Consider the following 17,798-nt stretch of genomic DNA (forward strand, 5'->3'; position numbering starts at 1 on the left):
TGGACTTACAGTGTTACACTGTAATAAAATTGCTGTAGTTATGCAGCTGTTTCCCAGTAACTTACTGTAAATCTAAATTTATTTTATTTACTGGTTTGTTTAAAGCTAAATGAACATTAAGCATTAACAAGTTTTTGTCTTTACAGAATAAAACTATAAAATAAGAGCCTCATGCAAAGCATTCTGCAAACCAGAAATCCTCATCAACCTTTTTTAGTTTTTCCTTTAGATTTTGGTTCCCAGAATGCTACGCATGAGGCTGTTATTTTAGTTTTATTCTGTAAAGGTAAATACTCTTAATGTTTAATAATTGATCATTTAACTTTGAATAAACTGTTGCCAGTAAATAACATACATTTAAATCTACAGTAAGTTACTGGGAAACAGCTGCCAGTAATACGGTGATTTCTACAGAATGTTTTTACAGTGTCATTTTACTGAATCGAAATTCCCCCTCAAGCAGGTCCCACCTCAAACTTACATCATTGGTTGAATCTGTGTTGTTACTGTATATTGAACTGTTCATGCAAAACAATTACATATAATTTTTAACATTTCCATACAAAATATGTTTCTTATGTGAGGAATTTGAAAAGCTTTTTAACTGTGAAACGTTCTTATACCGTATACCACTAAGGATTCAGTCCCCCGTGAACCTACAGAGCACAAGTGCGTTTAGGGAATGGATGGATGGGTTTTTTCCTGTTTACTGGCTTTGACGTTAGCTAATCAGCATTGTTATAACATCAATTTCTTGTGGCTCCAGAGTAATTAGTCACAGCGGCTCAGGTGATTGGCTTAAAAACAGCAACGAGAAAACAGGTTGTGTACCATAGGGGGTCTAAGCCTGCTGGGAACTGCCATTGATTTTCTAGATATTATCGATCTCCCTGGCCCAAGCATAAATACAGCAACATTGAACGATCTGCATATCCGTTGTGTTTATACTTTTTTGGGAAAATGTATCTTGCATGTGTCATACATTATGCTAAAATAGAAGAAAGTATTTTAAATAAAAAAATTTAACTAGACAATTTCATAGTAGTTGCAGTACTCACATACAAACACATGGTGTCAGTGTTGTGCTGAATCAACAAGGACGGGCACATCAGGAGATGTGAGACCCTGAAGGGTTTCAGACAGATGTCACTTTTCATCAAGTGTTTTAGTGGAAATGACCATGCAAATCACTTTCAACATGTCTAAACATTGACAGAAGACACCTGTTATGGGCAAAATAACCAGTGAAGACACAACAGGAAATCATTATGAAACAAATAAAGAATGAGACTTAATAGACACAGTTTTATCACTCGAAGCTTTCACTGGATTCATCTGTTTAATTATGTGACTTATGTCGCTTCGAGCTGGTGAGGATGATGCGTAATAGAGAGAGTCGCCTGCACGGCTGGGCTGCTGATGGACTGCAGTCAGCTCTGGTTAGGGATAAACACCAGCACTGTGCCTGTCTGCATGCAAAATTCCCATTATGTGGCACACACATGTGATTGATGAGTGGAGTCCAGCTTCCTCTTCGTCAGCTCCTCTTCCTCACGCACATACAAGCGATACCCACACGGAGAAAGAACTTAATTTAGCACGCTTTCAAACAGCAACAGTTTCAAACAGCTGATTCCTCCACACAGATCTAGGGGTGCGCATTTTCTGAGAAGTGGCACGAGGGAGGCAAACGAGAGGAAGACGGAGGAATGGATGTGGAACAAGACTGGAGAGAGGCAGGGGCGGGGAGGAGGAAGAGCGAAAAATAAAGAGAGGGAGCCAATGCGCAGGGCTGCATCTTGTAAGAGCAAGAGGAGAGAGAGAGAGAGCGGGAGAGGAAGGGAGGGCGAGCATTGGCAGTTGATCCCAGGCTGAAGAAAAGCGCGTGTGTCGTGCATCGCAGTGATGCCGTCGGATCCGAGCAGCTGGTTTTGAGACTCGCAGCGTGCAGGTGTGGTCGCTCGTCCGTTGGCTGGAGGAGGAGGTCGCATCAGAGGAGGGTGCATCCGCATCTGGACACCAGCGCCAGGGAGTTGGGGGGGGCACTTGGGCCGGGGGACGACATGAGCGTTCCGCTCCTGAAGATTGGCGCGGTGCTCAGCACCATGGCCATGGTCACTAACTGGATGTCCCAGACGTTGCCCTCACTGGTGGGGCTCAATGGAACTACGATCTCCCGTGCGGGAACCTCCGAAAGGATCGTCAGCGTGCGTAACCCTTCACTTTCTTTCTTTCTCATTCCATCAGTCTGTTTGTTTTGCTATGTGTGTGAATGAACTATGAAGACTTAGTGTTAAAGAGCAGTTGCACTTCCATATGGTACAATCCTTTTAGATGAATTTTCAAGATGAGAGGCAACCAAATTGAATGGATGTCTGGCTGCAAGGGTCGGTTATAAAGGAATTGATGGCTGCTGTGAGTGAGTGATTCTCAGTGGGAGATGACAGATGAGGAAGTTTTAGCCGGACGAGATTCATTGCTCCTGGGAGGATATAAATGCCTTAAGAATGATGCTCAGGTCAGGAATGAGGCAGGGAGGTAGGATTGTCTATGTGAGGTAGTGACTCGTCTGATTGATGTTACTGAGACATGCAGAGATTATCGTAGCCTATTACGCAACTCGCTCTTCTTCAGCGGAGACTCGATTTCTCTTTCGCACCCCCTCAGACTTTTTAAAATCAAATCCCGCGTACCTTTTTTGTGGGAACCGTGCACTTTGTCTCTGTCCGTAAGTGAATTAAAAAATGTCTCGTGGGAGAAAGGCCCAGTTACTGGCACAGTCAAGTAAGCCACTATCAAAGTAAAAAATAGATTAAAAATGATGGATGAGAAGAATCTAAGTAAAAATCTTGGATGTTAAGTATGCTGGCTGGGATTTCAACCTCACAATTCTGCCAGTGTGTAAATCATTTTAACATTGAACAGCACATTCTTACAGGTAGTAATGTTGCATTTTGAATGCTGATGTCTGGCATTGGTGTCTCCAAATGGCTTCTTGACCTATGTGGTTCAACATACTGGTTGCCCACCAAAACAAAGCTCAGCTTAGACAACAAATTTAACCTGGCCTATGCTGGTGTTTTTTAACCCAAAGTTGTAACCCGTGAGGATGTGGGATGTGATTTCTGTACAATTTTCTGGATCATTAACGTTGAGAGATTGCCTGGGGTCTCGTCTGTGTGGCGTCTGAGCATCTGCCCCTCAATAAAAGCTTCACTCGGCACGGCTTATGGCCGGGGACGACACTCCATCTGGATGAGGGAGGAGGGCTATTGGGGTTGTTAGGTCGGTCTGGATGTCTACGCTAAAGTCCATCTGTCTAGAAGAGGAGTCTTCAGAAACTGTCTATCACAGCTTACTCTAACACGTTCCTTCTCACTTTCAAAGACTGTTACTATTCCTCACCCACAGGGTAGAAGCTTTATGGATTTACTCTATGCCTCTCCACGGTAAAGCAGCTTTCCTGCAGAGCTGTTTGAAGCTCTCTGTAGGCAAATCCAACAATTCTCGTATTGAAGTTTGCTTATTTATTCAGTCATGTGCTAATGGACACCCAGTGGTCACGCCACAGGGGTGTACGCTTTTGAAATGTGCAAAAACTGCACGTTTTAAAATTGACTAGTCGTGTGTTGTACGAATGACGGTCTAAAGTCTTCTATAATAAGGCTGTAACGGGTTAACTCGACCATGATGCGAGGATGCGTTTGTTTAGAGGGCCGCTCACATAAGACATGGTAGACGTCTGCAATGGAACAGAACAAATTGATTTTAAGATGCATATTAAGATCAGGATTGTTGTAAGTTGACAGACATGCCATCTTAAACACACAATCTTTTTAAATGGCAGCATGATGAGATGGATCAGACGTCTGATTGTCTTGCTGTGAGATTTTATTGAAACAAGCTAATGTTGAGTTCAGATTGCACGATTTTAGCCCCGATTTTGACTTGCCGACAGGTTTTGAGAAATCGCAGACAAAAGACTGAAGCAAATTGTTGCTCATGCACGCTAATGATCAAACACGTGATCTGAGAGAATCGCAGACGAGTCGCAGACACCTGTGAGATATTTGGCATGCTTAAAAATCACACCGTGTGTAATGTGTTCTGACTGTAAAAACAACGTCCATGACCTACTGTACAGCCAATGTGAGAGTAACATACAGTAAGGTGACCAGATTTTTTTAAATGAAAACCGGGGACATTTCCTAGTTCAATGGTCAAAATATCCTTAAAGGATTAGTCCATTTTCTTAAAAGAAAAATCCAGATAATTTACTCACCACCATGTCATCCAAAATGTTGATGTCTTTCTTTGTTCAGTCGAGAAGAAATTATGTTTTTTGAGGAAAACATTGCAGAATTTTTCTGGTTTTGATGGACTTTAGTGGAACCCAACATTTAATACTTAACTCAACACTTGGCAGTTTTTTTCAGCGGAGTTTCGAAGGACTATAAACAATCCCAAACGAGGCATAAGGGTCTTATCTAGCAAAACGATTGTCATTTTTGACAATAAAAATGACAAACATACACTTTTAAAGCACAATTTCTCGTCTAGATCTGGTCGTGATGTGCTAGCGTGACCCGACGCAATACGTCATCACGTCAAGAGGTCACAGAGGACGAATGCAAAACTCCGCCCTAGTGTTTACAAGTGTTGAGAAAGAGGACCGTTCCTGCGTTGTTGTATGTCAGCTGATGCTAATTAGTGTCTTTGTGTCAGTTTATTGTTTAAAATGGTCCGCAAATGTGCGTTTTATATATGTAACAAGTGACCTCCCTACGTCACTACGCATTTACGTTAGGTCGTGCTGGACCGGACCATAGACGAAAAGTTGTGGTTTAAAAGTACATATTTGCCATCTTTCTCGTCAAAAATGACAATCGCCTCGCTAGACAAGACCCTTATGCCTCGTTTGGGATTGTTTATAGTCCTTTGAAACTCCGTTGAAAAAACTATTAAGTGTTGAGTTAAGTATTAAATGTTGGGTTCTATTAAAGTCCATTAAAATTAGAAAAATCCTGCAATGTTTTCCTCAAAAAACATAATTTCTTCTTGACTGAACAAAGAAAGCCATCAACATTTTGGATGACATGGTGGTGAGTAAATTATCTGGATTTTTCTTTTAAGAAAATGGACTAATCCTTTAAAATCTAATTTGTTGTTATCTATGAATTCAAAAGTGACTTTCTTATTTAGTATTTTTGTCTTGTTTTTAGTACAAATATCTAAAAATTCTTAAATCAAGATGCATTTTCTTATAAGCAAAATCCCCTTAGAAAAAACTGAAGTGAATTTGTGCCTAAAACAGGCAAAAAAATTTGCCAATGTGGTAAGATTTTTTGCTTGTTTTAAGCACAAACAATATTTTTGGTCTAAAAACTAGACTTATTTTCTAAGGTCATTTTGCTGATCAAGGAAATGAATCCTGTTTTAAGATTTTTAAATATTTGTACTGAAAACAAGAGGAAAATACTAAAGTCTATTTTTGTGTGTTTCTAATTCAATTAATTGACCCCCCCCCCCCTTTTATTCAATGCACAGATATGACATACCTCTTCAAAAATTACTTCTAAGGTACTACTTCAGCTGATTTCATAGCATTGTAAATAAAAAGAACAGAAGAAATAATTCAAGTGTAAACATATTTCGCCTACACAAAACAAATGCTCAATACCAAGCTGTGATCAGTTCACTTCATTTGTTTATTACTTTAAGATAAATAGTGACTACCTTAACCCACGATAACTTTGACTATTTTCATATCTTATGATAGCTTGATCGATGATAACTTGCTATCTCGTAGTAAATTCATTTTCGCTAAATCAGTGGCGCACAACTAAGAAATCAGTGTAGCTCGCGGCCCCCTCTGCTGGTAAAAAGAATCATTACATGATTGCCCCGGTCTGGTACTACAAAGGCTACATGCTGATCTGGTTTTTCAGTGTATTTGCTGGTTGTTTTGGGCGTGCTGTAAAACGGGGACATTGCTCCAGTCGGGGACAGAACACCAAAAAACGTGACTGTCCCCGGAAAACGGGGACGTCTGGTCACCTTAACATACAGGGCAGCTGGAAGTTTGGGGAGGAGTTATGATCCCAGTCTCACGTGAGAACTTCCCTTGTCATTTCTCGCGAGCGTTTTTGTTGTGAGACGTAGTTTGCGGACTGGGACAAAGTTGTCGCCGATTCTTCCTATGGTGAAGTCATGCAGTGTGAAACCCCCTGTCACGATCCATCGTGCAGTTTGAAAACAGCAGCAACTGAATGCTACCCCAGATAGTCATGCAGTGTGAAAAGATCTGTGACTCGACTACTTTGAAAATCATGCAGTATGAACTCGGCATAACGTACGGCAACTTAAACACTTCTGTTAAAAATATAAATGGTAACCCTTCAGTATGGTAAAAATATTCATTATTAAATACATATTTTACTTTACTGCTTAGTAAGGTAGTTGTTAACATTTAAAGAAGCATTGTGTTGATTTTAGCGGCATCTATTGGTGAGATTGTGAATTGCAAGCAACGGCTCAGTCCACAGCTCATCCCTCCCTTTCGTAAGGCATAGAGAAGCTACGGTAGCCACCACAGGACAAACACATCATCGTCTGAGACAACGTACCGTAGTGAAAGTTACACAATGCAGCTTTTATTGTAGGTACAGTATGAGGTAGGATTAAAGGATGAAGAATATTGTAAGGCATTAATATGCTTTATACAGTAAGTACCAATTTACAACAGGCAACTTGTTAAAAGTGCAAAAAGGTCTCAAATTGACTAGTAGGTTGTTGGATAACATCATTCATCTTGACATCTGGACAGGTGTTGTAAATTAGCAGTTTTGCTATAACACTAAAAACAAAGTATCTGGTGCGTCCAGTGCTGTTGTTATGTCCATATTAAATAAATAAATTTCACATTGATTTCAGTACTATACACCCAAACATAATCACCAAGCATTAACCTAGTCTAATAGAAAGCCTGGGCCTTTAAATTTAGCTGCAAAAGATTAAAAACTCTTTCTGACCACCATAGGTAGTTGCCATTACCCAAAACACATCCCACATCTCTCATTTTCGAAGCAATCACTTTAAGCATTGCCTCACTTTACCTGAAGGAAAAATCAAGGGGAAATTAGCATACTGTGGGTAAAGACAATCTACTTTAATCTACCCTTGAGTGAGGACTTCCGTTATAAATTTGAGGCATACAGATGTTACTCTCATTTCGGGGAAAGATGTATTCTATCTAATAAGTGTGAGCCTATCCAAAGAGAGACTCAAAATCTAATATCAAAAGCAACTCGCTCTCGGTCAGAAAGTGAATTGCATCCCACCGCCTCGAGATGAGGCCATGATCGTGTGAAATGAGCTGCAGAATGGAGGTGTGGTCCGTGAGGCCGAGTGACTGATGGAGTTGTAGCGAGGCCGTAGGGATGTCCTCTCTTCTCATTAAATCAACTCATCTTCCAGGCTGCTACGGTGCTGTGGGAGCCGCGTGACTGTCCGTCGTCGTGTCACTTCTGCACATGCTAACTGTTCTATATTCCATCGGCTCTGAGTCACCGGCACGCCTCGCTTGCGCTTTTAGCCTTTCTGAGCTCAGCTGCTGATTCATGTGGACTCATCACATGTTAAAATTGTCTCGGTGCTGAAAGGCGAAGTATGTTTTTTCTGCATCACTGGCGGCTGGAAATGGAATTGTTAAAATAACCCCTAATCATTGACAAACAGGTTGCAGTGTCGTAAGCACCACAAAGCCGCAGTGGTTACGGTCTTTTGGAGGGCATACAGTAGTTATATAGCCTGACCTGGTTACATTAAATTTGGGATACAAAAGACATTGCACAATTCGCTCTTTGTATTCTCAGTGCGTTTATTTCATGCATGTACATATCAATACGGGTATAGCCGATAAATAAAGCATGTCAAGAATGGGCAAATATTTTACATAGTAAAATAATCCTTTTTATATTTTAAATAAAAGAAACTAAACATTAATTCACAAAGATACAGTAAGTGACACAGGATGGTATTTCAGTGTATGTGTATTTACAGGTTTTAAACCTATAACCAATGCTGGCATAATAAAATCTGCTTTGTATTGTGTAGTATAAACAGATAACCAATATAGAACTGGTGGTTACAGTAAATAAAACACTGTGAATCTAAGTTACCATGTCAGTAATTATAAAGATGGTAACACTTTTAAATACAAAACACCATCAGGGTAACATATGACACTAATACAATAAACGTTAATTAAACAACATAATATAACATAAAACACCCTAAAATGATAACAATGTAAAGAATGTGAAATGTTTGCAGGGAATTCTTTTTATTATTGAATATTTCAAAGATTTCCACTGTAAATTTCCCTTTAACATTTTAAACACTTAAATTATTTTACAGTATAATTAAATGCAATTTTGTTAAGCTTTAGTTTGTTTGCAGTATATAGGGTTGTTTAGCATTAACCAATTAGCAGGTTTACAGGTGTATGTTAAAATAGAGATGCACCGATATAAAAAAATCCACCGATACATTATTATCAGGGCCAAACGGAATCTGCGCCCGCAGATTTTTTGTTTTTTAATGATAGAGAGCACGAACCTTTGATATTTGAGATGAAATAAAACTTACCGCTGAGTTAAGCAGATCTTACTTGTTTCTGTCGTCTATGTGACGCACATCATCATTTCAAATTCGTTTACAAGACGAATGCTCTTATGCTTAATATAAAGTTTACATTGCGTTGTAAAAATGATGAAATTATCTTCATACGTGCTTAATTCATCATGAGAACATATTAACACAAGTATATAACAATATAAACAATATGTCATTTTATATACAAACTATAATTCTACCTTGACATACACATTATCTGCTTCATGTTGGTCCAGTTTAATTCAGAGGACTCAATGGTTTGGTGTATTCATTTTTATTGTAAACCTTTAAAAAAATCTCTAATATCTTCTAAAAACATTTAAAATCATCTCGCAGAATTCCGCAGATTTTTCAAAAAAAATGCCCTTCTTAGAAATGACACATTAAAATTGTGTCCAATTTATTTAAAAAACCTCATTAAGAGCAATAAGTATATATATTTAATTAGTCTAACACAAAATGAATATGTACTATAATTTATTGATTTCATTTTAATTGCGTTAACACAATTAGTTTTGAGTTTGGGTTCTGGAAAAAGAATTTCCCAGCATGCTTTGCATGCAACTGCTTTTGGAGAGTAATTTTTAAATTAAGTGTTATTTTATGCATTTTTAGGTAAAGAGAAAGCTTTAATAGTGTTAAATGTCAATTTACCTTATTGATTTAGAAGCGTTTGTGTTATATTTTTTAAATTGTTTGGTTACCACACTGAAAAAAATGATTCATTGAATTTAATCAATCCCCTTAAGGTAAGTGGCTGCAATCAACCCATTTAAGCTACATTTAAACAAAAAAGATTAGTAACGTAAAATAAAATATAAAACTTTTGTTTAAATGTAGCTTAAATAAATTGATTGCAACCACTTACCTTAAAAAATTGATTAAATTCAATGAATCATTTTTTTCAGTGCATCGTGCAGAAGAGTGGCACTTGTGGTTAGGTTGTGGATGTGCCATATTTCTCTCAATGAGCACTAACTGTGTTAATGCCTGTTTGGAAATCAGTCTCTTCTCACATGATCATCCAGAGTATCATATGTTATTATTATTAGCATGCTAACATGTGCTTATGCTAATTAGTATGATATAAAAACGTTTTATATAAAATAACAGAATTGAGTTATTCAGACTAACTACATTGAGTTATTCAAACTACGCTAAATCGAGTTATTCAGACTACACTAAATTGAGTTGAGGCAACTAATTGAGTATTGCCATTTACTTTAAATTGAGTTGGACTAACGCAATATATTTTTATTGTGTAAAGTAGTTTTTTATGAGTTAGGGGACACATTCATATTGGATGGAAATCCTGCCCACAATTAATCCAATGAATAATTTTTTTGAGTGTAGTATTATATAGGGTTGTGCCGATAGACGATAGTATCGTGTATCGACGATCTTCAGACATATCGCCAATGGCAGGCTTTCATGGCGATAGTCAAGACGATAGTTGCAGAATGGTTATTATTATTATCATCATCATAGTTTTATATTAACACCGACAATGCATGCTTTTCCTCACATGAGGGTTTGTTTGCTTCACTTTACGCGGAGAGCTTGTAAAGAGAGAATTCCTTCTTGCATGTGCCTGCACTGCACGCGCTCTTGCGTCTGTCCGCAGTCTAAACATAAACTAAAGTAGTAATCCTTATTTGTTCAGTTTAATGTGTTTCATGCGAGCTGAGGCAAACTTTACTTTTTGTTTAAAATATGACCCGCTGCATATTAGCGCCTCTCTTTCACTCTCGCGTACGTGCAGAAAGCTGCGCTCTGTCCAAAGTCAGATCACTAGTAGGTATTAATCCTGTTTATGATATGCATTTCAATGAGTTGTAGCAACATGTCCCTCGTGTTTAATATATGATTGTTTTTAAAATATGATCGCGTTCCGCTGGACCGATGCGTTTAAAAAGGCACCTCATGAGAGCACCACTGCTTGACACGTGTAGTCTTCTGCAACAGCACTAAATAAATGCATTGAATAGTTTGTATGTGCGCACACGTGTGTGTGCGTGCGCAGATGCATGTTTTTACAGTTATTAAGTAATCATCATGATAGGGTTTTAAAGACGCGCTCGCTTTAATGGCATCAGTTTTAAGAAGGTTGCGGTCACGACGGTGTTATGGTCTTGTTTTTTTTTGTCCACCCATCAAGTGACTTGTTATAATGAGTAAAAATTAACAAATAAAAAAGAGAGTAAACTACTGCCACGCCCCCCGATAATATTGGGTATCGCCGATCTCACAGGCTGACGATAGGACGATCTGAAAATAGGGCATATCGCCCAACACTAGTATTATATGTTATATATTATATATCTATATATTATATATAGATACCGATGCCTACAGTATACTGATATTTTGGTGGTATTAACTTGCATTAACTAAATTCTGAAGATTACATTGTCTGAATGTTATTCATTCATATAATGACCATCAATATTAAACATAAACTAGTGATGTTTCTTTACATTTTATACACACCGAGCTCAAATTCATTGCAATTTTCTGTTCTCTTTTGATTGATATATCGACCATGACTATTGACTATTGTCCGATAGTATTAAAAAATTGCTTTTATCGACCTATACGGATAATTTTGGCTTTTTTATCTGTTGATCTCTAGTTAAAACTAATAATACATGTGTGGTATGCTGTAGCCAAGTGCACTGCATGACTTTAAAAAGAAAATGTACAGAAGTCTCAAACCTTCAATGCTTGATGAACTCTTATTTGCATGTGTAGAGATTCAGAAGTGAGTCTGTCACTCATCTTGATTATGAGAAATAAATAAGTCTGGAAAAAATTAAGATACCACTTCAAAATTATTTTCAGTTTTTCTTAATTTACCATTTATAGATACACTCTAAATATAATGGTGTTAAATAGCACAAAAAGTGGTTCCTCTGTGATTACAAGCTTTTAGTACTATTTAGCACCATTTTTAGAGTGTACATGTTATATGACAAATGATACATTTTGCTTCATTTTCTGAACTACTGACAACATTTCTCCCAAATTCTACTGTAAATAAAAATATTGTTTTTATTTGCAGAAAATTAAAAATGGACAAACTGATTAAAATAATAAAAAATGGTGCCATGTTTTCAAACTTTGATTACTCCAAAGAAAACAAGTTGATATCCTTTGTAAAAATCACAGTACTAATATTTTTACATGTACTGTACTTAAGAAGAGTTAACAAAATAAAATTTGTTGGAATAACCCTGATTTTGGGGGGCGGGGGGTTAAACCACAGTTTTCATGTGTTTTGGCCTGCCTTCAGTTTTTCACATTGTTGTTGGGTGACATTAAGGCTGTTTACACTTGGCATTAACATGTGTTTTCGTCGATCGGATCACAAGTGGACAACGTTAATGCCAGGTGTAAACAGTGTTCAAAACGTTTTGAGCTCGTCCACTTTCGACCACATCCAGAGGTAGTCGAAACCACTTTCGATCGGATCGCTTTGGAGTTGCGGAACGCACATGTGGTTGAATGCATTCGAACAGCCACACGCGACCGCCTTCTCTCCGCCCATTTATCTAATCTGAGGTAGTAAACACAAGTTTTACGTCTTTTTTGACTTCTGGCGTGAACATTCGGTGAACAGCGCTATTTTTAGCCTTTCATTGATAAAACTAAAGCGGCTGATCTCCGTAGTTTTGATTTGAAAGCGTGTGAAAGTTGCGCAATCCTATTTCATCAATTGCGCTGAAAATTCAGAGAAAGCTCTTACATACACACGTACAAAATACTGTGCAGCATCTTTACTTGCTAAACAAGCAGTGGACTCCAACATAATATTAGTTTGCGTCCATATAAACTCATAATTACTCCCGCTCGAGTTTGAATGACAGCAGAGAGACTTGCCCACCGTCTCACAGACCACCCCCTAACAGTATTCAGGACAGAAGCGGTTGAAAGTGGACAAAAGAGACGGATTTAAATACCAGGTGTAAACGTAACATGTCTCTCTCGTCCACTTGTGATCCGATCGATGAAAACACATCTTAATACCAAGTGTAAACAGCCCATTTGTTACTCCTAAGGTTTGCTTTGGTTGGAATTCAACAGAAATGGGCTGGAATGACTGTCATACATGTCAAAATGATAATTAAAGGCAAAACTTTTAGGAGGCAGAGCACAATCTTCTGCACACGTTTAAGAAACACAAATACTTGAGAAAGTCATAGATGCATGTGATGAATATCAGGCAATGCTTCTTATTGACTCTGGACCAAAATTGTAAAAAAAAAAACATTACAGAAAAATATTACAGAAACAGTACTGTAGATAAGTATGTAAAGCATTGCATTGACAGTGCAAATGTAATTGCTTCAAATCCTAAGGAACACACATACAGATTAAATGCACTGTAAGTCGCTTTGGATAAAAGCGCCTGTCAAATGCATAATTGAAAAATGTAATGTAAATGTAAAATAGGTAAACAAGCAAAATAAATAACGTTCTGGTAAACTGTACAAACTCTGGGGGAATAAGAGATTTTGAATGATTATTTGGAGCATCTCAGATCTATCTGTTATAAAAGCGGAAAAACAACTCTGCTCAGCTGTGGCTGCCCACCTGGGATCTCTGAAATTTAACAGAGGTTTATCCACTTTGGCTGCTGTGGCCGTGCACTTTCAAACACACAGATGGTGACGCTGGCTCTACAGCTCTCCTAAACCTTTAAATTATTATTTACTTTTCTTCAAGAGAGTTTCATCTCACTGGGTGCAGCCTAGAGAAAAACACTTGATGGACATGGATGGACATGGTCATGAATGTATTTTGTGTTTCTAAAGTCAATATCACCTCCAGTTTTTTCAGCATTAAATATATTGAAATCGCTTTAAGTCTGAACTAAAATGCAATCAATACCAATATAGATATTCCTGTAAATGAACAAAGATGAATCACAGTACTGCAGGAACCTCATCACTTTCTTGACTTGCAGATCTGAGTAAATAGGAGCCTATCTAAAAGTACTTGAAACTAAAGGGCCCTGATAAAGTTTTTTAATGACCGATGTCAGTATTGAGAAAACCGTATGACCAATTGGGCGATATTAGGCCGATATAACACAAATCATAGACAGTTGTACCATGTCATATTTGTTATTAGAGAACAGTCTGTGACATCACCAGCTGCTAAAAGAGATGCCCCAACACTCCAAACACTCGAAAAAATGAACTTTCGCCTTTGTCAGTTTTACTTAATCTTTTTATATTGTGATTACTTAAAAAAATTAATTTAACAACGTGAACTTAATTTAATTGAGTTTATTCAACAAAAAGGTGTGTCTTGTCAGCTTTACTTAAAAATTATTTGTTCAGCCAACATAACATTGTTGTGTAAAATTAACAGATTAATAAAACCAATACAGACTGGCATCTCATTGGCTAATGATGTTGCAGTGTATTATGGGTAATTGTTGTTGTTCTGGCACCCTCTTGCAGCAGTGTAGCACCATTAGATAGGTACCTGTGGCCAACTATGAGTGAATTAACTTGTTCTGATATATTATTAGAACAAAAACAAACAAATTAATGGTTTGAAATGGAACATTTCATTTCAAATATATTTGTGATGTACTTGATAAGTTATAATTAAGAGGCTGATATGATTAGTTGTATTAAGCAGCTGCACTATGATTGATTGATTGATTGATTCAGTGTTGAGTTATTAGATAAAAGGGGTGGAGTTTATAAAATGGCATTATTCAAATTTTTGTCGTCATTAATTATTTTTTTTATGTACAATCAACTCAACTGTTTTTTTTTTAAGTTTACTTAATCTTCTTTTGTTAAATGAACTTAATTATTGTTCGTTGAGTTTACTTAACAAATTATGTGGAACCTGTTGACAAAATATTTTTAAGTAAATCCAACATTTCATTTTTTTGAGTGAAAATGGCTGGGTTATTTTTGACCCATAATGGGTAAATATTGGACAGAACACGTGCTGGGTTGAAAATTGACCCAATGCTGGGTTATTTTAACCCAACTGCTGGGTTATCATTACCCCATGGTTGTATAACAACAACCCAAAATTGGGTGATTTTTGACCCAGCATGGGTTAATTTTTAACCCAGCATGTGTTCTGTCCAATATTTATCCATTATGGGTCAAAAATAACACAGCCAATATTGACAGAAGTTTGAGCGAGAAGGGTAGTGCCTTTAAATAGGCAAAACATGGAATTGTTTGGTGGTTGGATCCTAAGGAATTAATGGGGCTAGGCTAAATGCTAACACATTCACAATGCGCTGTACAAAGATTAAGTGCACGCATTGAAAAAATATAGGGATGTATTCATTTGTCTAAGTTGAGGTAAGAACATAGTAAAATATTGAAAAACGCTGGTGTTTTCCTTTAAACATTTTAGGCATTTTATTCATGTCAAAGACACCCAAACATTTACATAAGTGTTACAATTAAATGTCTGTAATTTCAGAATTTAAAACATGTTTTAAACAATGTTCTGACTTCAGCTTTGTGAAATTAGGCTAAATAAAAGAAAACACCTGCACAAAACAAAAACACCAGACGGGCTGATTGAAAGCTCAAATTTACTCTCTGACAGTAGATGGTTACCCTGCAAACAAAGCAGCTGTGTGTGCTTATAAACCGCTTTGTCAGGCATTATACTGGGATAAATGCCTTCGAGACTTTTCTCGAGGCAGTTCCCTTCAGAAGCGCATTCATTTAGCAGCTTTGTGTTCATAATACAGATTGGCCTAAATAAATAAAAACAATCACATGTTTGGAAGCAAAAACCGTCTGGTTCTGATTTACGACCGGTGCGTCTCTAAACCGTGCATCATTTTTATTCTGTTTCCTAAATAGCGCATGTACTGCCACCTACTATTAGCCCAGATCATTGGCACTATACCAACCTGTTTCAAATGTGTATTCTACTTATGTAATGCGGTCTGAACCGTATCATTTTTCGAGGGCGCTCGATGCGAAGTTCGTCACAGCATGTATGTAGCCCGTCATGTTTGTGGTTCCTTTTTCAAAATATGTGTTCAGCGCAACGAGAGATCCTGTGTGCATCATGTGTCTTGTCAGGGTGGGTGCCTGCTGCAGATGCGTCTAAAGGGTTTATGATAAAATAGACGCTTGCGTTTGCCAGATACTCACATAATCTCATGCATAATCAGAGTTTACTGTTAAGGGAGTGTCTTGCGTGTATTTTGTTAACGTGAGCGTCTCTTTTAACATAAACAATTTTGACGCTATGCAGCAGGCACTTATTTTGACAAAACACGTGATGCACATGGTTTACATGACGCAACACACATTTTGAAACACAAGCAACACACATCACACTCCGAACACATATTTTGAATTTGCACCCCTCGGATGAGCAGTCACGAGCCGCAACTGCTTTTAAGGATTTTTCACTGTGTACAGTACCTGATACTTTTTCCTCTCACCTCGGTTGAGGTTCCAAGCGAGTCGTACCAATACTAAAATGTGAAGTGTACTGTGAAATGTGAAGTGCACTGTAACACTACAGATCATTGATTGGTCAGAGAGAATCGTCACTACCAGCGTCATTGCTAAAACCAAGATTAGCTTTACCTTGTCCACTGTCGAGCCAATTAAGTAATGTCATAATCTGTGATTTTATTGTACAAGTTACCAAACTCCCTTTTAGTAGTGAAAACACAAATCGTTGCTCCTTTGTTGAGCATGTGTTTAGTGCGTTTACAGTGATGTCACTAGGGATGCTCCGATCAGGATTTTTGCAGCTGATACAGAGTAGGCTACCGATTTGTTGTCCAATATGGACAAGATACCAATGCTGATACAGATTCTTCAAGCTAATATGCAAGCTCTTTAATGATTGTAACTGTCAACATTTTTTTCTAGATAAAGTAATACCACAGATGTTGCCTTTGTTATATTACTTGCAGTAATTAGGTATATTATTGATTTAATAGAGAATCAAATAAATAAGCACAACAAATATTTCTTCTGCAAAGACAAATTTAATATGCCTTTAAAAAAGCTTATGTCTGTTAAAAGTAATGAAATTAAAACACTTCACAGTCATTACTGTATGAATTAAATATACACGCATTTGTATAAAGTACAACAGTTCTTCAGTGAAGAGCAGAGAGTGATTTTATTGAGAGATGAATTAGGTTACTGTCCCTTTAAGATGTGAGAGAGATCGCTCTGTACATGTGCACTGATGACAGGCTGCTGTGTGTGCACGCGTCGGGTGTACGCGGACTATAGCAGCTGTAAAGAAAATGAAAAATAAAACTGTTAAAACTTTAAAACGCATGCAAATAATAAACTTTCAGCATGAGGATGCAATGTCCGCGATAGATATTGTATTCGCTGTTTGATAGGGATGCGAAGACGCGTTGTGCCTTTTAGGACAGGAGCGTGTCCTCAGAAAATACACATATCTCTGTAAAGGCAGAGAGAGAAATCCAAATCTGCACGTCATACATGAGCAACAGGTTATAAAAATGCTTGCACTGCGTAAAAATTGTCTCTAATTGCACCCTCATTTAGGAGCCCTATGATGACAAAAGTAAACAGCAAGATCGGTTCATGAGATCGGCAAATTTAACAAGTACCGATTGACTAATTTAATGCCGTTATTGGTCGATACCGATCTGCAGCCAATCGATCAGGGCATCCCTAGATGCCACAGCATTAGAGACGACACAAGCATAATGATAAATCTATAATCCCAACCACTCTTAACCCTCTGGGGTCTAAGGGGTTTTTAGGGCCCTGGGGAAGTTTTGACATGCACTGACATTTGTGCTTTTTTCAGTTGCTTAAAAACATATTAATGGCAAAAGTCTCATAACACTGCGTTCAGCACAAACTGGGCTACAATATCATATAATCAACATGTATGTACATGTTTGTATTTTTGAGAGAAAAATGTTTATGCGTGGTTTTTGAAAAAGCAAAAATTTTAAGTCACTGATATAAGTCCACAAAAGTAATTCTAAACATGTTTTCCCAAGACTTTTCAAAACAGGATCTAGTAGTCAAGAGTTTTTTCTTCAAAATGATGTGAAAATCATTCGGCCTACTCGTTCACATAAAGCAAGATATTGAGTTACAATTTCTAAG

The 17,798-nt window shown here is 37.6% G+C and overlaps 1 protein-coding gene across 2 annotated transcripts in view; it reads left to right on the top strand.

Annotated features, from left to right (window-relative positions):
- The window catches only part of olfm2a (olfactomedin 2a), a 110,795-nt gene that overhangs the window by 55,502 nt on the left and 37,495 nt on the right, over positions 1–17,798 (top strand). The window contains exon 1 of one of the 2 annotated variants that reach the window (XM_055188608.2): positions 1,824–2,207. The exons of the other annotated variant lie outside the window; for it this stretch is intronic. Within the exon in view, the coding sequence (XP_055044583.1) occupies positions 2,064–2,207 (144 nt within the window). The 5' untranslated portion in view covers positions 1,824–2,063. Of the gene's footprint in view, positions 1–1,823; positions 2,208–17,798 lie in introns of those variants that run through there. 2 annotated transcript variants of the gene reach the window in all.

This window comes from Misgurnus anguillicaudatus, chromosome 19 (assembly GCF_027580225.2).
Source record: "Misgurnus anguillicaudatus chromosome 19, ASM2758022v2, whole genome shotgun sequence".
Lineage (NCBI taxonomy): Eukaryota > Metazoa > Chordata > Actinopteri > Cypriniformes > Cobitidae > Misgurnus > Misgurnus anguillicaudatus.